Source organism: Xiphophorus couchianus, chromosome 16, assembly GCF_001444195.1.
Source record: "Xiphophorus couchianus chromosome 16, X_couchianus-1.0, whole genome shotgun sequence".
NCBI lineage: Eukaryota > Metazoa > Chordata > Actinopteri > Cyprinodontiformes > Poeciliidae > Xiphophorus > Xiphophorus couchianus.
In genome coordinates this window covers 13,603,759-13,628,767 of record NC_040243.1, presented here as the reverse complement: position 1 = coordinate 13,628,767, position 25,009 = coordinate 13,603,759, and the positions used below count along the sequence as shown (strand labels likewise).

General features: G+C 37.7%; 2 protein-coding genes across 4 annotated transcripts; one reads left to right on the top strand and one right to left on the bottom strand.

Annotated features, from left to right (window-relative positions):
• Positions 1-517: 517 nt before the first annotated feature.
• On the bottom strand, positions 518-19,711 carry tom1l2a (target of myb1 like 2 membrane trafficking protein a). 3 transcript variants are annotated; one of them, XM_028042863.1, is made up of 16 exons: positions 19,579-19,630; positions 13,479-13,563; positions 12,286-12,364; positions 11,344-11,493; positions 10,354-10,488; positions 10,138-10,281; positions 9,890-10,006; positions 8,739-8,872; positions 8,568-8,610; positions 7,672-7,843; positions 7,326-7,440; positions 6,845-6,920; positions 6,034-6,108; positions 4,468-4,527; positions 4,034-4,070; positions 518-3,775 (listed from the first exon to the last, which is right to left on the bottom strand). In XM_028042863.1, exons 1-16 carry the CDS (start codon positions 19,628-19,630, stop codon positions 3,630-3,632), a joined length of 1,620 nt encoding a protein of 539 aa, XP_027898664.1. In that variant the 3' UTR covers positions 518-3,629. The 3 variants fall into 3 exon arrangements, with proteins under 3 accessions (XP_027898664.1, XP_027898665.1, XP_027898666.1); XM_028042864.1 differs by lacking the exon at positions 6,034-6,108 and having other exon boundaries at positions 19,579-19,711; XM_028042865.1 differs by lacking the exons at positions 4,468-4,527; positions 6,034-6,108 and having other exon boundaries at positions 19,579-19,711.
• Positions 19,712-19,864: 153 nt separating this feature from the next.
• Positions 19,865-24,790, top strand: drc3 (dynein regulatory complex subunit 3). Its single transcript, XM_028042871.1, has 12 exons — positions 19,865-20,269; positions 20,355-20,526; positions 20,612-20,728; positions 21,667-21,833; positions 21,949-22,095; positions 22,253-22,333; positions 22,432-22,526; positions 22,614-22,788; positions 22,929-23,060; positions 23,182-23,220; positions 24,229-24,342; positions 24,430-24,790. Exons 2-12 carry the CDS (start codon positions 20,373-20,375, stop codon positions 24,523-24,525), a joined length of 1,317 nt encoding a protein of 438 aa, XP_027898672.1. The 5' UTR covers positions 19,865-20,269; positions 20,355-20,372; the 3' UTR covers positions 24,526-24,790.
• Positions 24,791-25,009: the final 219 nt, after the last annotated feature.

The window sequence follows — 25,009 nt, the reverse complement described above, 5'->3', positions numbered from 1 at the left end:
TATTTACAATAACTCTTTGAAGAATTTTAATTAATATAAGCTACAACATTTAATTTCTCTTTGGGATCCATCTTTACACTACACAAGTACACACATTAATTAGATCCTTTAGTAAACAAAATAAACCAGTAATGAACTGCACAACTTTTATAGTACTTCTGGGGAACAAGATGTATCTGAAATGTCTGAAAATTTTCTTAAAGAGTATCCCTTAAGGTTTTCTGGAGGCTTTTTAAAATTTCTCTTTATAACCCAGTGATTTTAAGACCAAGTCAAAAGAGATGAAGTTTGATTCAGTTTTTTTGCACAGCATCATGTGAACAGAATTTGTTGCTGCCTACACGACTAGTAGTTAAATGGACAACGTACCCATAACCTTAGGAGGAAGAGGAGGAAACACCCATGTGACAGTAATTGACCAGTAAGATGCAATATTAAGGCTTGGCTGCTTTCAGTATTAAGGAGTACAAAACTGTCACACAAGACAAAAACCTAAAATAAAAACAGAGTAATGAGGTAGAGGTCACACATTGCTAGTGTTTTATTGGGCAGTCACACACGTGCAAAGAGTCAAATACAAATCTGATTGTAAGTAATGGCAGCAGACAGTAAGGTACAGCCACACAGACGTCGAACACCTGAGATGTCCAAACTTTGAGTACACACATTGTGTATTAATCCAGTTAATGACATACTGTATCCAAATATAGAGAGCTAAGACATTTGTGAGAAACACTTTTGCAATCTTCAAAGAAAGTAACAAAAACACTGTTACCATTACTTATCCAAAGACTTGTAAAACACAAATACTGAAAATAGCAGAAGTTTCATTTGAAATCACCTCTGATGACTTTCTTGGAATCTGTCATTGAACAACCTGCACAGTAAGAGTTTTCAAAAAAACAAAAGGACTACAATTAATATCTCAGTTACCTGGCAACCATATTAAAACAGTTGTAACGATACAGCATTAATACCAAATAAAGATCAATACTACATTTGAACCAAGTTACATTTGAATATTACAAGGACTATGGAGAAAATATTGAGACTTTAGTAACTGTGAAAATAACAAATCATAGTTGTTTCCCCATGATCAGAGGTTCCGAATGAAAACTATTGATTCTAGTTATTAGGCTGTTATAGTAATTAAATAAAATTAATAATAGAGTATTAAAATAGGGGGGATTTTCTTATTTTTTGTTGGCTTTATATTTTCCATCTAAACCAAAGGTAAACTGTGGTTGGAAACATCTGTAACATAGGCAGAAATGTCATGCTAGAATAAACATCTGCCTCCCACCGCACCTAACAATGTTGTGAATGATACATGAACTATAATAATAAAATATAAAATAAATTTTAAATATTAAATCAGGAAAGTATTTTGATGTTTATAGATTTTATAGCATCAAATGTACAGAGATCTATCAGTGAGAATGCACATTTTTAAAGCTTGCATCATTCTAGTTTCAATACGTTGTCATGTAGGCAATTTTAAAGTCAACACTATTCATACTGATCATAAAAATAATGCCGGTTTTTCTATGCGAATGTCTAATATTGCTGTTTTATCAAACTTAAACTTGACATCCTGGAATGAACCCAAACAAAAACAGGAGAGATGAAGAAACAAAAGCAGTGTGAAGTCATTTTTAAGATTCTTTCCCATCTCTAAAAAAATATTAACTTTACAAACACAAAAGACAAAAAAAAAACATATTAGTTTTTGCATCAAAGTGCAGATATAATTCATAAAAAATAGTATATTCTCTTTACTGTCCATGCATGTTTTGGTAATTAGATCTTATCAGAAATATTAGGTAAAAAGTGGTTATTTTGTTTGCTTTTAAAATAGAAAAAGTTCAATTAAAACACATACTGTGATTTTATGCATTTGTAGCCAATATTTGGGCAAAAATTTTAATTTAGATCGATTTACTTTTTTATTATAAAATGACATTAATCCCTAGCAAAAGTAAATAGAAAATTGTCCCTTTTTTTCCCATGTCTTGATACAGGCAACTAATCTTGCATAAACTGACGATGAGAGATGTGGGACACCTAAAAAGGTACAGTCCCACCTTCTCCCGCCCCCATCAGAGAACAAATGTGAATGAGCCCATTATTTCAAAGCTTTATATATTTGCAGTGATGTTACAATATGAAGCATATATTTTGCTTGTGCAAGTTGACGCTTGGACGGTGTCGTAATATGAGAAAACGAGACAACATACGTTCATATGGTTCATGTTATATATGAAAAGAAATCTGCTCATTTATTATAGACCAAAAATGTTCATACTTCAATTTAATATTTCATACTGGATTTTAATTTTGTCAAAAAAAGGAAAGGAAATTTGGAGCTTTTTGTACATGTCCAGAGAGGCATGTAATTCTTCAGTCATCACATTTGCATATTCAGAGGAGCTTTTTTTCTTATGTAAAAGTTTATTTTTCCTAAAATTGTGAAGAGTTAACAGTAAGATATATATTAACCCAATCCTATGTTTTCTTCAGATTGTGAGAATGTCAAAAACATTCACCCGTCCCATTTATAAGCTTTGGAGACGCTGAGCTGCACAGAGTATAAAGAAATCTGGCCTATTTTAATATCACTTTGCTTGTGATTTTATGGTTTCATCACTTGAATTACTAAAATAAACAACATGTTTTTCAATCAATCACCAAAACAGGCACTGACTTCCACAGTTTATCCCTAACATTTTATACATTCTCTGTGTATAAATAAAATCTTAGTTGGTCATTAAAGCCTCAACGTTCTTTGGAATGGCTAAAAGGTGCTTGTAGCTGGTTGCTGTTCCCACTTCATGTTTGTATATATTTTTTCTGAATCTATAAAATATTCAATGGACAACTCTCTTCCCTTCAGTGCTTTGAAATGTGTTAATGAGTTTCCTTTTGTTGCTGTTACTATTACATTTCCCTTTGGTTAGAAGAATGCCGTGAATGCTTGGTTTATTGTGTTTTTCCAGAATATTCCTTTTTAATAACAAATCAGCCTCTTGTTTTGCAGTGTTATTGGCAAGCAGGGCAACACAGCACTTTTATCCACATTACTAAATTTTGCTATTAAGGATTCTTAAATGGAATATTTGCTGATTTAAAGACATAATCGATGAACCACAACTGCCACTGTAGTACATTGTACAGCTTAAACCATTAGAAAAACAAATGCAATTAGCAATTAGCTGAATGTAGTAAAATAATATTCTAACTGAATGCTTCCATACAAATTCAATGCATGAGCCTGCAGTTTCTATTCGTCTTAGCAGTAATATACCACATTCTTACAGCACATGAGACGAGTTAGGTTGTCTTCACTTGGTGGGACTGCTGCAAATGAGCTGCAGGCCTGCGAGTTTTACATCCCACGATAACAGCCCTATACATCCATTCATAGTAAAACTCAAAGGCAGAGTGTGCAGTAAACACCATTGGCCTCAATGGGTTTAAGGGTAGGAGGAGCAAGGAGGTGGAGCTCACTCGCCACACCACTTCCATCCAGTCTGCAATAAAACGGAACTAGAAGAGCTGCTTTGGAGGGGAATTGTTTGCGATGACCTTCCGATTCCCCGCTGGAGAAGCTAATGTTCGCTGCAAACAGTCTACAAGGCAAAGAGGGCGTCCTCCGTCCGCTCAGACTTCTTGTGGGAGCCGGTGGGAGGACGAGTGGGGTGAGGAGGGTTAGCTCCAGAGGGAGACGGCAGAGTGTCCGCTGCCTTAGCTCGCTCCTCCAGGAACTTATCAAACTCTGTAAGGAAAAAAAAATCAATTCATCTTTGACACATATCAGTGGAAGGACAGTTCCTACAAATTTGCACAATGTTTGGACGATTGGGCAATACAAAGATTTGCTTTAACCTTCTTGAACTTTTCCACATTCTGTCACAACACAACCATAAACATATGGTGTTTTCCTGGGATGCTATGTTGACACGTGGTTTTCAACATTTTTCTATACGAATAGAAATCTGAAAAGTGTGACATGTTTACGTATTCATTCAAGTACCTTCACTGGTCACTCCCTCCTCAGCAGCATCTCCTTTCTATTCACAAGGGGGAAAAAATGCAGTTATAAAGACACAGACCTTTGAGAAACACCAGGAGGTCACGAAAGTCAAGTCGTAAAATTCACACCAAGTGGCTCATATTCATGCAAACTCATCACACCAAAAAACCTCCCTGAGCCCCTCTATATCCTCAACAGCATTCAACCAGTTAACTTTAGTAGGACAGACCCAAACGCAGTGTTAGGTCCAACATTTGTGGAACAAACAGGCTCAAAATGAAAAAATAAATAAATAACATGAAGTTAAAGGAAAATATGATTAGTAACATAAAATGGATGGGTAAAATATGCTACCAAGAAAACAAGAGAGATGAGGAAAAGAAAAGAGGGGGACAAAACAAAGAAAATCAATGTATAAAAAAAAAAAGTCTCACCACGTCAGCACAGAGCCACTCCTCTATATCATCCATGACAGAGGACTGCGATACGGGGATCTAAAGAGCAAAGCCATGGACAAACCACAGGGTCGCACCAAAGCCACAAAAATAAGAGACAAGCAAACCCCCAAAAAACATAAAACAGAGATACAACACACACAAATAACAAGAAGAATCACCAAAACCTCACAGACTGAAAGGATAAAAAAAATAAACAAAAATAAAAAAAGGCAAAAACAGCTTCTCTGGATATAATGAGCAGCTAATTAGCCAGCCTACATGTGAGAATAGGATCTCCCAGTTTGCATATGGCTCTCATTGATTTCACTGCGCTTGCATAGCTGAACAGCCGATGACTGATGCCGCACAGCCGCAGTCCTTATTCCACATCATTAGTTAATCAGCAAATCGCTTGAGCGGGGATTCAGAGATTGATTGGATGCGGAAAGCTGGGAGCCCGGGGACGGGCCGGTTGTACGGAGCATGCATGCTCATGGCACGAAGCGCAGGGAGCGAGAGTGGTGCTGCATGGCGTGCAGTGGCGGTGACGATGGAAGCCATGTCAGAGGGGGTGGCATTTTGGCTCATTTATATCTGAATGAGGAGCTTGCTGTGCTACAAAAGTTTTAAAATCTTTCACCAGATTAAAAACAGAACATTTAAAACTACTTTGTATTTATTAGAGCAAAATTTGCCTCATAAACCCCTGTAAAATTATTCCGATCTTATGAAATATTATCAAAATCAAAGTTTTCATTCTTAGCTCAATCTCACTAAATCATCACAGGTAACAAAAGCCTTATTCTGAGGCCTTTTCACAGTACAAAATGCCGGGGGAGTTTTTTTCTTTTTGTGAGAGCACAGTTTATGCAAATGGAGGAGTATATTAAAACACAGCTTGAGGCCGTAGGGCTAAAAAAAAAGCCCTTCAAAGGACAAAAAAGTCATGCATCTATGAGAAGAGAGGAGGGAAAATTGCAGAGAAGAGAAAAATAACACATCTGTCCCTAACACAAGTTATGTCCACTCATTTTGTTTTAGTTCATGACTGCTAAGTGGTGATGGAGCATATAAAAGCTTGATAAGAACCATTGGGTGCATTGTTAGAATTTAACACCTACAACAATGAACACAATGTTTAGTGCTCTGTCAAAAAACAAACAGTATAATAGAGGTGGGCAAAATTTGTTGTATCTTGAATAATTTTTTCATATTTTAAAAGAGGAACACCAAATGAAAACTTTGTATGCATAAAAATTTTACATTTTCTCTCAACTAATCCACTTAAAATAAATTGTATAAAGTTAGTATTGTCACTTTGCATTTGACGTTGTTTTCATTTCATCATAATTTTCCCCCACCACTAGAACACATCTGCATTTAAAATGAAAGTGAACGCTAAAGGAGATTAAACACTGTTATTGGGATTGGTTAAGGATTTTAAACCACAGTGGTGAGGCGAGGCAAAACAGCAGCTGATGAAGATGGTAGATGATGCTAGCGTAGATGCTGGTAAACAGGACGGGAGGGCTAGGAGGACACACTGTGGATAAGAGTCCTCACCATTCCTTGGGTAATAAGCCAGCTGTCTATGGGCAGCTCCTGATCTGCTGGGTTATCATCCCCTTTTACCCTCAGCTGAATCAACAACAGAATAAGACCTTACACAAGAGAAGAAAGGCCCCGCCACAGCAAAGCACACAGTCCACAGGAAGAAGACACAGGAGAAGTCAAAAGTGCAAGAGGCGACTTTCATTCACAGAGAATAACGTTAAAAGGAGAACAAAAAGAGAAATGTATCATTCCGTAAAGATGGAAATGAGGAAAACAAAGTGGGGAAAAAGAATTTGAATTCTATAAAAAGTGAAATATCCTAAAAGGAAAAACTTGACAAAAACTACTCAGAGTTTGGAAACACATGACGAGATAACTTCCACATAAATTCCAACGTTTGCTGAGAAAAAGGACAGAAAATCTTGAAACTAGTTTCAGACTCCTGAGTTGAAGTGTTTGGGAGAACCAACTGCTATCATCCATTTTTAATCCATCCTTTTAAATGATAAAAAGATCCAGAGTGAACATGTCCGTGGCCTAAAACATGTCACTGGTTTAATCTGCTTCCACAATCCAAACTTGTCCACTTTATTTCATCTGGAATTAATGTTGTAAATATAACCACCAGCTTCAGTTAAATAATTATACGAAAAATTACACGGTGCAAAACCGAAAAAAATACAGTATGACTTACTATAAACTGTAGGGACCCAGAATTCTGACAGATTTGTAAAAACATCTTGACTTCTCATATAAATATTCCCCTCCACGCCCCATACATGGTAAATCTGACACAAAGTGGACGCTTTGATGTACTCACCCCACTTGTGTTTTGTTGCCTCACATCCAAAGCAGAGGCCAGGCCTCCGAGAGCATGGGGGTCTTCATATTTTACACTGTGCACCAAAACAATGAAAACTAAAGTTAACACTGGCAATTCAGAAACAGAAAAATAAACAAAAACCAGATTAGATTAATTCTGATTCAGGCAATCGGACCTCTAACCTCTGTGGTATTGGCGTTAGTGATATTATTGTGTAAGGTAAACATCATAAAGGAAAGAAACCCCAAATGTGGGAGGGAAAGTGTGGCAAAGAAACAAAGAAGCTTAAGGCAGCATGTAAAAAATCCTGCTTCATGGTTTGAGGACGATGATAATGAGAACAGTGAGGGATCAACCCACAACTGCATAATTGGCACTTGGTATCGATCTGACATCTATGGAAATGTCCACAAGAAAATATAAGGAAGGAGGAATTTGCTAAACACAAAATAAAGACCTTACTGATATTAAGACTTACTTTTTGCGTTGCTCCGCCAGTGAGCTGCTCCTGGTTTGGGCAAACATGTCAAAGTCGTCCTTGTTGTGGCCCGACAGAGCCGTGAGGGTACCGCTAACACTGTCAGAACTTACATCTGGAACAAGAGATGAGGAAGGGAAGATTGGATGATTTTGACAAAAATAATTAGATCCTGAATGAAAACACACTTTAAAAAAAACTAAATCGGGAACTAAACATTGAAGGAAGAAGGTTCTAGGTATACTGACTAAATTATATGAACTGACGCTCATTCAAAGTCCTCCTAACAGGTACTTTTTCCTGTTCTTTGGATCTTTTAGAAAACTAATCCTAACTTTGCCCCTACCAAGACTAGCGAGTGCAGTAGATATGGAGGCTGTGGAAGGGTTGTGGGCAGGGGAGGCTGTGGCTCTGTGGGCGGAGCTGGACGTAGGGCTGGACACAACCCTGGGTGTAACCACGGCAGGGGAGCCTGGGCCCAGGTCTATGAGGTTGTCTTCTGTAGGCTCCGCTAACATCTGAGAGGACAGACAGGAAAACAGAAACTTTAAACATAAATATGTGTGAATATGCAATGTTTAGATAACAGAATAGCCGACAACTGTTTTGCAGATCAACTATAATTGTGGTTTATTTAAGTTTTCGTTCACAGATTGATTGATTTAAAGTGACTACTATTAAACAACACTCAGGTTTGACCACTTCAGCTAATATTTTTGAATCGGCTTTGCAAAAGAACAGAGGTACAGTGCCTCCCAAAAGTACGCTTTCAACTTGTAATGTTTCTGATATAGCAGAATTTAGTGCAATAGACCAGCATAAGTATGAGTATGATGATAAAAGTGACCCTGGTTTATGAAATTATTCACAATCATCTCAATTTGTTTTAGCCACATCTCCTAAAACTGCCTTCAACTAAACTTTTGAGGTACATCACTGACTACACAAACAAACAAAGAAAGCACAGAACCAAATATCAACACAAGCAGCAACATGGAGGGTCATAAGCGCTGATGGTTTTTCCTTCAATTCAACTCAAAGAGTTTCACCTCTCCATTTTCACAGTTTGAAACATTTTTCATATTTGTTTGTAATTTCTTGTGTAAAGCATAACAGAAAGCCAATAACAGTGAACGATTCAGATACTAATGAAAACAAATTAAGCTTGAAAAAAAGTCTCAATTAAATGTCAAAAATGTGCTGCTTTTTTCCACAAGCACAGTCTCTCTTGATGACACTTACCCCGTTGTTTTGTGCAGCCCTGCCCGATCTGTATCTCTCATACCTGTGAGCAACGGAAAATCACTTTCATATTCAAAAACCATATGACTAAGGTATTTAGCCAAAAAAATGCTTCAGAAGAACGAGTTCAATAATTAGAGCACGTTTTGTGACATTTATGCATTAGGGCACCTCTCATATCGAAGGAATATATTGTTGAGGTCATCGTTGACGTGCAGCAGCTCCTCGGTCACTTCCTCGTTGGACACACGACTTATCAGCTCAACCACTCTCTGCTGCATGGCGCGGCACGTTCTGTTCAGCTCCTGGGTGGAGGGACACGCCGACAGATTGACACGCGCGGGGAAGGGACACAGAAAACAAAAGAGCTGTGAGGACCACACAGCACGGTGAAAAAAAAAAAAAACGCCAACCCAGAAACAGAAATCATGTTTGATGAAAACAAAACTGCGCCGAGGTTTAACAAACAAATATCCGTAACAGAGATGAGAATATTTGCTCAACTTCATTCAGTGCGGTTCTGTAGCAAAAAGATATTAACATGATTATAACTGGCAGCAGTTTGTGAGCAGCAAGCCAGATCTGTCAGGCTGACACGAATACCTGAGTGGATTTGGCCAGAGGAGATTAAACTCTGCATGGGTCCCTGTAACACTGGCTGATGGCCAGTTTAGAGAATTTCACCTCTATTCCTCAGTCTCACACCTTTTTAAACTGCTAATGGTGTGAAAACTTGACACACTGCACCTCCTGGTGGACGCTTAGTGCTATAACAACTCATTTTGGACGCGACAACAGGGAAACATTTTTGGTCAAAAAACGTTGTAGTAACACACACCTCCCAATTCTGACTAAGATAAAGAAACTGCTAACACTTAGCAGCTGCTCAAGCTATCAGATTCTGTCTCAGAAGCCCAAACTTGCTGGCATTTAATGCATTTCTCCTTGTCAACTTGTTACCATAGTTTCACAAATGTCAGTTCCTGACTGGCTAATCAAGTCTATTTCCGTGTGGACTGGGAGAAAACATTTTCCTCAAAAGAGGAGAGAGTTTTTCCTTGAAAGCAGCCTGACCCAATCTGGTGAAAAGCCCTGATTGATCTGTGGGGTATGAACTGAACTAAATGCCTTTTTTCATAGCGTGGTACGCTAACATGCATCTTGTTTTAGCGAAGATCACAAACCAGTGAAGCTTACCAACTGGTAACTCAATGGCTAGGGTAAGGAATTCATTCTTCATGTGTGTTTTTGAGATTATACGACTGTTCACATGTGGACATTAGTAGAGTCTGAAGTATCTGAGGATAAGGTTCAAATGTTACCTGGAGCAGTTCTAGGTCAGAAGCGTCTTCCTGGCCGGGGACCAGCTCCGTAAGCATCTCTGACATGACTTTGATGTTTCCTCTCACGATGTCCAGCTCACTCCGCAGCCGGGCGATCTGAGAGCACAACAACTCCATAAAGGTCTTCCAGTCCGTTTCTGCTGACGACGTCTTCAAATCGCATTTTATTCATTGCACAAATACAAATCCTTGGCTAAAAATGCAGCTGTGGAGCTGTGAGTCATCACCTGTTCAGGTGTGGCAGTGACGGGGCTGGGTATGCTGGAGGCCTGCGTGGCGGTGGGAGTGGGCTGAGTGGGTTTCGGATTGCCAGGAGCCGACGCGTTAGGAGCAAGGTACTTCATCATCCCTGGGTCCACTTCAGGTGTGCCCTGCGATTCGAGAGGAAAAACTGAGCAGAAGTCCTCTGCTAACTAACATGCAGAAAGAGTTTTTATTCTTGCCCTCTGTGGCGTGTGGATGGGAGACAAAGCATCCAGGTCGGCCATTGGAAACTCAACACCTTTTCTCTTCAGCTCCTCATAAATGTGGACCACGCCAGTCAGATCAGGACTGCTCCTGAAGGCATCAGCCCAGGACTGTCAGGAAAAATAAATGAAGAGGGCAAATATTTAGCTTTTTTTCCACTGAAAATGAAGGTGAGTGAATAAAGCATCTTCCTCTATAAATACTTAACTGTGTAAATATTCCTTCTGCAAACACTGATAAATAAGTAAACAGTCGCCATCTGTTGGCTGAAGTGACCTCATGTAGTAAAAAAACAACACTAGAAACATCTTACAAATGGGGCATAAGGGACTCACCTGACCTGCAGTAGCTTGCAAAACTAATCTTGAACTTTTCAACACTTTGTTGTGGTGCAACCACGCATTTCAATGAGCTTTGAATTTTAAGTGACAGATCAACACAAAGTAGCACATAATTGAAAAGTGGAAGATAAAGATGCAGAGTGTTCATTAAAAAAAAAAAATATATATATATATAGCCATTTTAAAAATTTGCCAATTTCCTTCAAAAGACAGAACAAAATATAGAGTAGTTCTGGAAAACAACATGTTAGAGGATGCAAAAGATGTGAGACTGAAGCTGAGGTTCACCTTTCTGCAGGACGACAACCCTAAACATAAAGCCAGAGACTCACTGGCCCAGTTAAAGTCCAAATCTGAATCCAATTAACAATCTGGCAAGGCTTGAAAACCAAGGTTCATAGACCCTCTTCTTAAAATCTGAGTGAGCTTGAGCTACCTTGCAAAGGTTGGGCAAAACAAAATATGAAAAAGTTCTATGAAACCTTTGGCAAGGTAATGTTCATTCTGTACCACAGAACCGCTGATTAGGGCAGCTGTAAGCAGGAAAAAAATAACAATTCACTTATAACATTATAGAAATAGTTACAACACACAGGGGGGAAAAATTAGAGAAAGCTCCATTACTTGTATGAGGGACAGAACTTTGTCTTGCACTATTGTGGGAGGATTGGCTTTGGGAGAGATGATTTTGACCAGGACGCCATCAATGAAATCTCTGTGGGCCACGTGGATGTGAAACCTGTGACCGCAGTTCTTTACACACGTCTCCAACACCTGCAGAGAGCAAAACAATCAAGCAGAGAGACGTTACAAACCGAGAAACAGAGGAGGAAGTTGAGGAATTTACACAAGCAACAAGTTTGGTTTGGCAGAAGCTCGGTGTTCTGCTGTTTGGCATAAATGGTAACTGTCTATGTTTCTAACAGACATCCGAAGTCTTCTAGAGGCTTTTATATGAGGCACAGAAGGGACAGAAGGGAAAAGAGGACACAAAGAAAAAAGGGGAGGAAAAAAAAGAAGGATCAATGTAAGGAAGAACACAATTAAGAAAGAACACAAAAAAGAAAAAAGAAAAATTGATAAAAGGATGGAGGTTGTATGACACAACAGACGTGCTTTCCTGTCAATACACTATCAAACAAAGGTCAATGGAGCCAAAAAAATCATTTAAGAATGGAAGTGAAAACACAGGAAAGAAATAATAAAAAGACATAAGGAAGAACAGGATTTGAGATTGTGAATGCAATCTTTTTTCATACTTAGATGTTGAAAATATTAAATTAAAAACTTTTCCAGGCAAAAAGTTTGGAAAGTTCACTTATTGTTGAACTTTCTGCATACAACAGGAAGTGTAGGAAGACATTTCTACAGTCCATTAACTGAACAGGAAAACTAATTGACTAACTCATTGTCTCATGTTTTTCATTCAAACGTGTTTGTGTACATTCAGGTTTTTCTGCAACACATTTAAGTGCTTTCCGAGCTTTCTTTGCACAAAGCTCAATGCTATCTCTGCGGAATCGCCACATAGGCCTTCAAATCCAGCTGAACGCATGAACAACCTACCGTTAGCACCAGCATGACCTCTCTGTAGTTCTTGTTGCCGCTCAGTCTCTTCTTCAGGGCCCGCATGGCGTCTTTTGGCCTGGAAGGAAGAACAGCATTGAGTGCCCCCGGCTGCGAGCGAGCAGAACACCACGGACTTCGCTGGAATGGAGTATTTTCGGGGTCGCGATAACAGATGCCGGTCTGTCTGTGAGTGAAACTATTTGAGTGATACTGAGAAGAACTGTCACACCATCTGCCTGTCTCTTTTTTTTCCCCTTCTGAATGACGACAAAAAGCCTCTCCCAAAAGGCAAGATCAAAGCTACCCATGCATAAAGAGCTCAGGCTGGCTTCCTGCCTAATACTACCCATCCCTTCAATGAAGATGGGGCATAATAAGCTCTTATGAGCTCATTCATAAGCGCATAACAGGTACTTAGCAAGGCTGCTGAAACTGATAGAGATGGATGTAGACAAAAAAAAAAGTCAGAATTTTCTTTTTTTTGTGTGTGTGCACGAAGCACACGAGTGCAATCGGAGGACATATTTCAGATTCTTTTGTTATTGGGCGTTGGGTCTGTTTTGTTTTATCTTGTTCAAGTGCAAACCATCTGCTGTCACACTTTTTAAAAAGCTTTGTGTGCAAAAGGCACACACAGCATGTTAGGATGACAGCTAACAAAGGTTACTCAAGACATATTCAGAATCTCCCGAAATTCAGTTGTTGTTTTTTTTGGAGTTTAACAGTTTCGCTGAACATCTTGAAGACAAAATGTTCTTTTTTTTTTTTTTTTCTTTCCCTCTCCAGATCTGCTTTTGTTGAAAGCTGGCAGTGAGAGTGGCAAAACGAGAAGGAGAGAGAGAAAGAGAGAGAGTCTGCACTGGAACCAATCTGCTAAATCTGCCAGCCTCATGCTTCACTGCAAACCGGGCCCAGCTGAGGATCTGAAATCTTTCATTCATTCAGTCAGTGACACAGGAAAACAACAAACAAAAGGGGTTTTTGTCTGGTGTGCCGACTTCTGGCAAAACGACAGTAGGCAGTGCATTATTCGCTTCAGTCACTCGCTCCGCCCGTCCGTCCGTCCGTCCTTCGATAAGACGGTGGAAGCTCCGTCACAAGCTGCCGTGGGAGTTTAACTGTTTTTGGACCACAGACCGAAAAGAATCCGAGGCCAATAATAACACCGTTAATGAACAAAAGTCGCTCACCCCTCGTCTGTCTCGTTTATGATGTCACAGATCTCCATGTTCAGAGTCCAGTCCTCACTCTGTAGACCTCCATCTGTGGCTCTCTCTGGAGGAAGAACACAGAGACGTCAACCAGACTTCTAGTGACTTTCTGCATACATGAAAAATGACACCATATATAATAAAATTAATTTTATATTATAATATAGTATAGTATTATATTAACCAATATAATAAGTGTTATGGTTACTCTAAGTTTACAACCTAAAGATCAGCAAAACCAGACACCCAATTAGCCAAATGTGGTTTGACTAACAATCAGCAGGTCAAATAAATAAAAAACTACAGATTGTTTTTATTTATTAAATGCATTAAAGCACTTTTTGCAAGTCTGTTAACACAACACAGCATGATGTACTTGTGGGGGAAACAGGCGTGTTTGGGAGAAAACTAGTAGACAAATCTTTTGCTTCCCTGTTTAACTCAAAGCAATCAGCAGAACATTTTTCCTTTCAAAGTGTCTTTGATTGAATTTTGGAATTAAGCCATAATTTCAACAGAAATATGATGCCTTAAAAGCAAATATGAATTCTAAAAATGTACGGATTAGACTTTTCTTGTCCGACATTGATTTCCAGCATCTCTGAGGTCGCACCTATCGATTCAGTAACATTTTTCCTCTTGAGGACTCGTATATTTCAGGGGGGAAAATCTGCTCCATGTTCTGAGGTAGATGTTGCACTGTTAAATCCAACACCTTATTAAGGAATTACAAAAATATGTTCATTTATGCATCATTTCTGCTTATGTCCCTAAATATGATGAGGCGCTTATTGAAATCATGGATCAAAGCATTCTTAACAGAAACAGTGATAGTTTAAATCCATTGACTGAAAGTAATTACTATCTACAAATACACTAATCCCTCAAAGCACTTTTCACCCAGCTGCACCCACAAACATACACATTAATACACAGATATAGAGATAAGTAGGCAACTTGGGGTTAAGTGCTTCCTCAGGGCCACATCCACAACAGCTCATCCTACTGAATCATACTTGGTAGCATTTAATTAACAGGAAAAAAAAGAATTTGGGATTTTTCAGCATTTCGCCTGGTGGTCACTGGTATAATTCTCGTATCTGGAAAAAAACAACAACAAAAAAAACGGTAAGACCTCAAAGGTGCTGTTCCGTAAAATCCTGATTGATGCATGTCTAAAAGTCACACTTTGTAACCAATCCAGTAAGCAGTTAAGAGCAAATCAAGCTACAGTAAGTAGTTCATACCACATAAGATTAGAAGTTGCTGCAAAAATCTAATGTTATTTTTTATGTACTTAATTGTTGAACATTAAAGCACAAAGCCCTCATCAATGCGGTCAAGTAGAATGGTTGTTAATGCCTGGGTTGAAATGTTATGCAGATGTTCACAACAAAGCAATATTCTTTCTGGTCAGGATGACCAGAAGCAACAACTACATTTGAAGAAGACATTCTCATTTAAAAACAGCCACATAAAGTGATGGAATTACATTTAGCAGAAAATAATGAAAACAAGCTGATGGAGTCTATTTGTTTACTATCTCCATTGCAGATCAGTAGAACACAGACATTACAATGAAAGAGGCACCAAAGTAATAAAAAAAAAAATTTAAAAAAAGCACATTAGTTATATTGCTCTGAGGTTCCTCTTTTAGAGGCCATGTGTAAACATCATTTGTTATCCGTCCTTACTGGAAATGACCTCCTTTTGTCCTGTGTAACTTTCACAAACTGCACACCGGCTTTAAATACTTTAAAGCATTTGCCTTTGAAATGAGAAGTCAACACACACACACACATTCACTCTTCGCTTTTAAAAGCATTTTGGATCGAGGTAGGGGATGATGATGAGAACAATGTGATGATCTGAAACTTAGGGTATTGTTGTTCATTGCCTCTTTTCTTTTTCTGTTCAGACTCTTGGCAAGATGCCTGACCTATTACTAGTTACTATTTATTGTAATTAGTTAGGCTATAATTTATTCCAATAGAAATAAGCTTTGTCTTTGTTCAATTTTTTTAAAAGTTGGCTTGCATTCGGTGTTGTCTCCCAGCCTCTCTTTTTTTTATTGGCCGACAGCAACATGCATGTGAAGTTGAGTCGCTGATCGCATCTGCAAAAAAAGATGGAGTCATGTAGAAAAATTAAACCAAAACGACACCAAACGCTGCGTCCAACTTCTGCATCTTAAGAGCATCTAGAAGTTGAGTTTGTAGCAATTAACCACAACACCCTTCCTTTAAGCTCCTCAAACGGATTGTGGAGTCAGGGCGGGACAGAGCACGAGAGAAGGAACGAAGACGAAGAACAAACAGGGGAGAAGAGTCGCAATGGCGTTAAGCAAGTTTCGGTAATGAAATAAAGCACACTGGTTTAGTGTCAAAACCCTCCCAGCCCCCACAGGTCTTAGTAACTGATAGCAAAACTGAAGCCAGCTGATCACGTGTCTGATGGTGACGAGCTGTACCACGTACTCGCCAACAATGCTGCAAAGTTCCTCTCCAGCCCATCTCTCCTTACAACTGCTTGCCTTGTCCACATAATTGTTTGTCATTTTGTTCATATGTTTCATCTTTGCCGCCCTAGCCAGCAATATTAAATCTCTGATACCAGTTGTTCAGAGACAACTGAACAACTGTTTTATTAAAAAATAAAAATATAAAATAAAATAAAATTTTAAAAAAAGACTTGACATGCATTGGTCGTCTAGTACCATCTTTGGGCCAAGTAAAATGATCGGTTGCCCGTCCCCTGCAGGGTACAGATCACAATTACTTGGTCAGAGCCCCACAGGGTGCAGCAACCCATCTGCTGTCTGCCTGGGGATGCAGACAGCTCTGTGAAATGGAGAAACTCAAGATGTGAACTACTGCATGAAGCAGGGGGGCGACTCCACCGTAAAACACAGGAGATAATGATCATCCTTTTTTATTTACATTCGTTAGATTACCAAACAATGAGTAAAAAAAAATGATTATAAAACATTTTAAGCTGTTTTGTATGCTTAAATCTTGTTGCTGATAAGAGTACCACAAATAACCAATAACCCAATGCTAGTTTTAAAAAGAATAAATAGCTTCTCAAATTTCTCAGTTCTATAAATCTCCAGATTTGTCTGACTGATTTAGAAATTTAAATGTTGGACATGTAACAGTTCCATATCTGATATTTGATTTTTCTTGTAAAAAAAAAAAAAAAAAAAAGAAGTGGCAATGCTTTGTCCGGCACTAAAACTGAACACAACAGTTTATTTTTTTTATACAGTGAGTGTGGAAGTTTATCTCTGTCTTCTTCTAGCAACTAAAGTAGTGATTTTGACAAAAACCTAAACTTATATATGGCAAACTGAAATTAAAGCACACAATCTAAATAGAAAGACAACAGAAGACATTCTGAACTGCAACTTTTAAACAATGGAACAAGGAATATTCTTTTTTCCATATTTGTCAAGACTTGGAAAATGACCATATCAAATTAAATATCTTTTTAAACATTGTCATGAAGTTAGTCAATGCAAAGTTGGCACTACTAATAAAAATATCATTTTAAACAGCTCAAATGAATGAGTGTAGATATAAAATCTACAATATAAAATCAAAACATTGAAACACTGCAATCAGAACCTAAACTCTTGCATTAAGATTACAGATATGAGTATATAGATGCATTTCAATAAATTATTAAGTCATTAAAAGGTTAAGCAATATAATTGAAAAAGGAAAACTTGCTTTATAGTTTTACTTACATCAGTTTTCCAAGTTTTCAGTATCAAGGAATAAGAGTTTAGGACCAATGAAAACACCTTTAAAATTCTTACATATTACATAACGATGCGAGTTACATTTATAAAGAAGACAGGCATTGACACCCTCTATAAGTTTTGAAGAACAATAACGAGAAGTGGAAGGAAAAAGAGCGTTAGAAAAATGTTGCACAAGTGACAGGGATAATCACAGCCTCGAAAAGAAAGTGAAACAGAGAAAAGAAAAAGTACTGGACTGTAAGTCAGTTGGTTGAGGCCGAGTATGAATTTTCAGTCAAGCGATAATTTAGGGAGACATGTCATCTGCTGGTGTTGGTCTAATTGTGTTTTATGAAGTACAAAGTTGCCAAAGGGTAGAGTCATTTATGTTTCCCTCTGCCAACAAGCACTAATGCGATGCTGACTTCATTTTCCAGCAGCACTTGCTTCCTGTTTACACTTCCAAAAATGTAGTACATTTGATTAAAGAAAAAAAAATACCTGCTTTAATGACTGTTGTTATGCTAGAATGGCCAGAAATCTGGCCTGACCTAAACACCGTAGAGAATTTACAGAGTGTTGTCAACAGGAGGTTGCAAAACATACAATCCAACAATGCAGACCAGCTGAAGCTTAAACAACCTGAGCTTTCTTGACACTAGAGCGTCTGTGGAAACACTTCAAATTTAATGATCATGGAGCCTCGTCATGAAATCTGCGCTTGATATTTCTAGCAAAAATATTCTGTGATGCAGCAAAGTACTGACTAAAAGCGCTAAATATGGCATACGTCTCAAAATTTTATGTATAAAAAAATGTTGTGTGTGTTTTTTTTTTGTGCAAGTCGATGACACAAAATCCAAATGGGATGTATTATATTTATGGTAAAATTAATGCAATAGGAGCACTGATCAAGTATTGTGTGCATATACAGCGGAGTACATTTGATTAGATTTAAAAATTCTAATTGAAGAGTACATTATTGATACAAAAAGAAAATTAAATGTTGTAACTTATACTATCCAAGGCTCTTTAAAGAGTTATTGTAGATACTGATGGCTGTGGGAAGGAAGGATCTCCTGTAGCAGTCTGTATGACAGCAGTTCTGACGAAGTCTCTGAAGACTCTCTATAAAGAGGATGCTCGGGGTTGTCTGTAATTTTCTTAATTTTAGAAATAATCTTTCTTTGCACCATAATCTCCAGTGGTTCTTCATTGGGTTGTTCAGCCCTGGCTCTGATGCTGATGGCAGAAGAGATTACACTCTCCACAAACAGACCGACAGAAGATGTGCAGCATCTCAATGCAAACACTGACGGACCTAAGCTTCCTCAAGATTACAGTCGGCTCTGTCTCTTTTTATAGATGGCTTTACTGTTGCGCATTTATATTCCTCAACCACTTCCATTTCTTCTCCCGTGATGGAAATAGGATTTGTCTTCTGCAAGTTTCTTTTGAAATCTACAATTATCTCCTTTGTTTTGTTTACTCAGCCTCTCGTCCATCTATGGCACACCTGACGATTCCAGGTCATCTGAGTATCAGGAGTCTGATTTGTGCTTCAAGTACTGGACAAACATTTCACTTGCTCAAAGTTTCCGTATTGCAAATCATTTAATATTTGTTTGGTGTACCATTGTTATTTTTAAATAAACTTAATGTAAGGTTTTGATTTGTTACAGACCATATTCATCACTCTTACCAAAAATAAATACTTGAAATGTACTCTGCGTGTAGAAGAAAAAAAAATCACATTAGTTCCACCATTGAAATCACATTACTGAAATAAATAAGCGAATATACTGATTTGCACCCGTTTCATCGTGCTACCTGTTTTTTTTTTATGATCAATCAAAACAATTAATTTGCCTAGATGGTGTGTAATTTAAAGCTACACCAACATGGGGTGTGGAACACCAAACTGCTTCCTTCTGTGCTTCAGTTCTGTAATAAGTACCACATTATTAGACAGTCTGGGTGTTTTACATTAAAAACGACAGTGACCAAACAGTCTGGTCAATCTCGGCAAGCTATCTTAACAGTCAAATATCATCACTTGCCACGAAATCTCAGTGATTTATTTTCCTTAAAACCTGCAAGTCTCTGCTCTCACAGATAAAGGGGGATTTACCAGAACGAGAAAAGACAGTAAGGAGAAGTTACTCAGATTTTCTGGCTAACGTTAGCTGAGAGCTCATTCCGAGGGGATGACGTTGGCTAGGAAGATGCCAGCAATCGCGCTCTACTCTCACCAACGTAAGAGTGAATTATAAATATCTCGGTGTATCAACAAAACAACACATCTCTAATAAACACCGTCGCAGCTTCGCCTACCTATACACTGGCCCACAGGCGTGCTGTAAGGATTTCCAAGTAGAAACTCCATTTTGACAACAAACGACCCGCTTTGGAAATGACGGAGGCTGAGGGCGAGAGGCTGCTGCACGGGTAAGCCCCACCCACTGGTAAATCCTATTGGATGAACTGACATAAGCCCTGAATCTGATTGGCTGAAATTGTGTCAATTGTAAATATATGGTAAAAAAAAAAAAAAAAATCTACGTAGTCCTGAATTTCTCAAAAGTATCTAACGAATTAAACAATACGCAAGATAAGCTTCAGCATAAGAGATATTTCATAGTTTTCCTTAAATTTTAATAAATTAAAATGAAATAAGTTTGCATTTTAACGGCTCGTGAATGCACTTGAACGCATCTGAAAATCAACCTGTTGATTGAGGAAAGACCGTTACAAGCCAACCTTTTTTTTTTTTTAGAGATTTAACGTAAAGGTAATGTTTCACAGTCAACTTTACTGTTGAGTTTTATTTTGCTTTTCGCATTTATTTAATGACGTTAAAAATAATTATTTGTTTGATGAATTTACCTGTGGCGTTAAACTGTTGCTAAGTAACAGGGTATAAACAAACGAAACAACGGGACACAAATGTTTTGGCTGTTTTTGTAGACCGTACATTGGATACAAAGAGTTCATTCGTTTGTTTTTTTTTTTATAGTTTTCATTGGTAAGTAAGAACGTTACACATTTGCGTAGTTAAAATGAGGGTTATAGTAAACTTAATCTCTGACTTACCTTGTTGCCTTCAACAGAGGGAAAATTGCTAAAACATGGATACTGAATCTAGCTCGACGGACGATGAGTATACCTTGCAGGAGATGTTACTCGAGCAACACACCTCAAAAGAAAAATACTCTCTGCACAATTACAATCTTGGGAGTCTGGATCACAGAGAACACATCCGTTTACAGCTGGAATTCAAAAGTATAAAGGATAAAACAAAAAAACAATCTTGTCAAAAGTTTTGGGTCTAATTTTGTGCACTGATTCAGATTGTTGTTGTTTCCAGGCATGGTTAAGATGGATTTCCTACATGATTTTACATCTCTGATAAGGTTGGATCTCAATAATAATATCATACAGAAGATCTGGGGTCTGGACCGTCTGACTAATCTGACCTGGCTTAGTAAGAGACAATTTCATTTATTTTTAGTCTGTTACTAAAATAAACACTATAGTGTGTTCGATAAACAGCAACAACAACAAAAAAAGCAAAAAAACAATTTTTTAAAAGCCATTTAAAAGTATTCATACCTGTTAAACCTTTTGTTTTTTTCCTTTCTTTTTTTTACATTTGATCATGTTACAGCCGTATACATAACTGTATTTTATGGGGGCTTTATATAGTAGACCAACACAAAGTGGTGAATAATTATGAAACATGAATGTGAAGGATATGAAGTTATCAATTTTTTCCCCCAAATAAAAATAGAAATTTATTTCATGTCCTTTAAGCCAGTACTTTACAGTACATTATTTTGCTCAGTACAGCTGCTAGTGTTTGGGGTACTTCTTTAACAATTTCACATAACTAGAAACTGAATTTATTCTTTAACTATGGGGCCTTTCTAACACATGGCTCTGTTTTGGTCAAAACCATTCCTTTTTAACTTTGACTGTATGTTTAGGGATGCCGTTCTGCTGCTGGATAGCTTTATAGTTCATTACCAAGTCTTTTATATATTGCCTATATTTTTTCTCCAGGATTTTGCAGTTTTATGCCTGACCTCTCTGGTGTGTTTCTTGGTCTCCATGTTGCTGTTTATTCATTAGTCTTCATAAACAAACATCTGAGAACTTCACTGATCAGGTCCTAAGCTATTGAAACTGATTTACACCTTGGTCAACTCTGTTTACTATGTTTACTCATAGTAAACATGTTCCTTTTCTTTTAATTTCACAACCATGCACTGCTTTGTGTTAGTCTATCATAAGCAGTAAAAAAGAAAAACCCTAATAAAATACATTCAAAGTTGAGAGTTTAACTTGTCGAGGGACATGATGGCTTCCACAAGGCTCTGTACGCTCACACGTTATAGAAGTTTCTTTCAAATGTGTTTGCAGATCTGTCATTTAACAAGATCGAGAACATTGAGGGTTTGGACTCCCTGCTGAAGCTTGAATTGCTGAATTTGGCCTACAATAAAATCTCTGTCATCAAGAACATGGATACACTTGAGAACCTTACTCACTTCTTCATTTCAAAAAACCAAATCATACACAAGGAAAGTGTAAGATTATTTTCTTTATCCAAATGACTGCAATACTATGTAAAATTATGGAACGTTTGCACTGCACGACATTGTGTACATCTTGTTTATTCATCTTCATCTTATTTAATTAAAGGTGCAGTACCTCGTGAGATTTAAAAACTTGTTCAAACTCTCCATCGGTGGAAATCCTTTCACTGAGAAGGACGATCACTCGCTTTATGTTGCTGCCTTTGTTCCAAATGTGACCCTCTTAGACAACATTTTAATTACCCCACAGATGGTAAGTCTATGTTCATGCGCATCTTTTTGGATTTCTCTATTTTCTACATCCATTTTGCATAACGTTTCCATTTAAAGCATCAGTTTATCCAGGGTTTGCGGTCCCATATTGATGCGTCACACTGTAAGTGAGACATTTCTGTCTTGTGCAATTACAGCGAGAGGAGGCTGCCATCAAGTACAAATTTGAGCTTAAGAAGTTCCTTGAGTCACAGAACGCTCAGGAAAAAATAGGCAAAGTATGATAATGATCGTATTTTCAAAGGCAGTTTTTTGCAAATGTGCACATTTTATTTCTTGTACTATGTTGTCTGATTTAAGCTCTTTCCTATAACAGGATGCGGTTGTGGACAGTGCTGTGCCAGTTAAGTCAGCAGACGAAGCAGAGGCGACGAGGCCAGACAGCCTTCCAGGAGCTCTGCCCGCACAGATATATCCTCTGTTTTCTTTGCTGATGTATTATTTCATCGAGTTGCGCAAACTGACAAAATGCCTCAAATTTCTTAACATTGCATTTACGTCTCAGAGCAAAATTGTGAAGCTGTGCTCACAAATATTTGCTATAGACTCAGACGAGTACAAACAACTTGAGACAGAGTTGAACTCTTTCTTCGCTGGCCAGATTGAGACTGATGCTTACTACCAGCAGAGGTCATCACAGATTCTTGCAGATTTCAATGAGGAGCACACAGTGGCAAGTAGATCAGATATCTCCAACTTAACAAAGTTAGAGATATCTAACTTTATTAGAACAAATTTACAGCAAATCTTTGTACATATTCACTGCTGTCTTGTTCTTTTTTATTGACAACTAACAAGTTTCAAATGTTCTAGAGGATAAAAGATATAAAGAAAATACAAGACCCCGATCTACACCGTCTCAAAATCATCGATTTAAGAAATGTAACCTCCACCCTGTTTAAAAATCTCATGACTCTGGAGTTTGAGTTTGTCAAAAATCTAGATGTAAGTCTTCATGAGATTGCATTTGATTTCTTTTCTTATCACCTTGTAACCTAATACGTGTTTTTTTTTGTTTTTTTATAAAATCCTTCATTTACATCTGTGTTGTTTCTTTTTATGTTAGGACAACATCATGCTGCTAGACAACTACATCTCAGACATGGTGGGTAATTCTTTGTGATAACATGCAGTGCATACACATTTTCTTCTTTGCTACTCAAGAGGTGAATTATGCTACATTTAGAAATATTGATTTTTAACCATATCAAAAGTGCAACAATTATTCTACTCACATTGAGAGCAGTGTCAAAGACAGTGATTACAGGTTTTTAGACCAGGTGAGTGAGAGGGGCATGGAGGTTGATTTTGTGTCTGGCGAACCCTTTCTATGTTTATTTAGAAATAAATAAATAAACGGCATTTGACGGCATATTTTAGATCTGACCACATATTTTAGCGTTATCCTGATAAAAGACCCAATATTACCAATATTAGGTTGTCTGCTGGTTCTAGAAGTGTCTGAGGAGCAGCATGCGCAACCTCTTTTGAAAGGGCACCAGAGTTTTTATTTTTTTATGTATTTTGAGACTTTGTGATGCTATGCATTCTAACGAGGCTGACATTTGGAAGAGATACAGACCCACAGCATGCTAGATCTTTCACCTTACTTAACAATGGGATTCTTTTTGTCATGAGATGGGATTTGAAGTGGTGAGGATGGACAACCAAATCCCCACACTTTTTCAAATATTCATTCCTTGATTCACATGCAACCTAGCCTAAAATTGTTTTTTGCATAAAATACTGAATTTCCTTTCATCTGATTAAAGCATACAAAGTGTACTTCCCATTATCCCGCAGCTAAAAAAATGGGACTGCGTGCAATGTCTATATACAAATAGTCACTAATTAATACTTGGCAGTCTGTGAAACCTGTTATCAACCTGAAAAGTAAAGTATAATTAGAAACACATGCCTCAGTTAGATTTATTTTAAAGGGGCCAATTGTACCTCCAGAGACTTTGTTTCTGTACAACTATTAAGGTTGAAAATTCATTTAAAGTTTTTTATACATGTTTACCAGAGATGTCAATGAGTGTGGTCCAAAACGTTCTTATTATTGAAATGTAAAAGAAATTGCTGCTCAGACTGAAAATGTCGTTACATGTAGTTGTCTACAGGCAATAAGTCACCCGATCAAGATGAGCCCCCGGAGACCATCAATGACACAGAAAATCAAATGGATACACAAGTTAATGACTCGAAACAACCTCTCATCAGAGAAGTAAAGAACTTTGTAGTAAACACACAAGTGTATGTTCAACTGAAATGACAACCCATCCACAACCCCCATCTTTATGCACTATTGCAGATTCAGGAAGAGGAGGAAAGGAGGAACCGTGTGCGCATCTCAGACATCTACCGATTTTATGACTTTTTGATGCAAACTGTGGAGGAGTTGGAATGAAATTTTGCTATATTTCACTGACAGCGTCTGCACTATTACAATATTTAGCAGATAATATACATATATTTACTTTTCCATGTTTTATGTAAAATATATATATATGTCTACATATAGATACAGAAATGTCATATTTCTGTCATTGATTTCTATTTTCTTTATTAAAAATTACAAAAATAACAAATTGAAAATGTAGAATGCATATTCAGCCCCCTGTACTCTGATCCTACTAAATAAAATTACACCTTTCCACCTGAGTGTAACTTAACTGTAGTAGCAATCCAGTTCTGTGAAGGTTAGGCAGAGAACATTACGAAATAAATCACATCATGATTTTGAATTGTTCGTAACAATGCATATTTATGTGTTAGAAGGGCTCAGTCAAAGCCCACAGCTAAATTCAACTGAGAACCTGCTGCTGAACTTTAAAATTGTATCTGATCAAATCTGACCAAACTTTTTCTATTTTGAAAAGCTGTTGGTGTGT

Excerpts from the sequence above, each read along its gene's own strand:
- tom1l2a (XM_028042863.1), bottom strand. The coding sequence starts at position 19,630 with ATGGAGTTTCTACTTGGAAATCCTTACAGCACGCCTGTGGGCCAGTGT. Across the intron at positions 6,921-7,325 it reads CTGGCGGAGCAACGCAAAAA|TGTAAAATATGAAGACCCCC; the intron begins GTAAGTCTTAAT and ends TTTGGTGCACAG. Across the intron at positions 6,109-6,844 it reads GGCAACAAAACACAAGTGGG|CTGAGGGTAAAAGGGGATGA; the intron begins GTGAGTACATCA and ends TTGTTGATTCAG.
- drc3 (XM_028042871.1), top strand. The coding sequence starts at position 20,373 with ATGGATACTGAATCTAGCTCGACGGACGATGAGTATACCTTGCAGGAG. Across the intron at positions 21,834-21,948 it reads AAATCATACACAAGGAAAGT|GTGCAGTACCTCGTGAGATT; the intron begins GTAAGATTATTT and ends ATTTAATTAAAG. Across the intron at positions 22,334-22,431 it reads CTCAGGAAAAAATAGGCAAA|GATGCGGTTGTGGACAGTGC; the intron begins GTATGATAATGA and ends TTCCTATAACAG.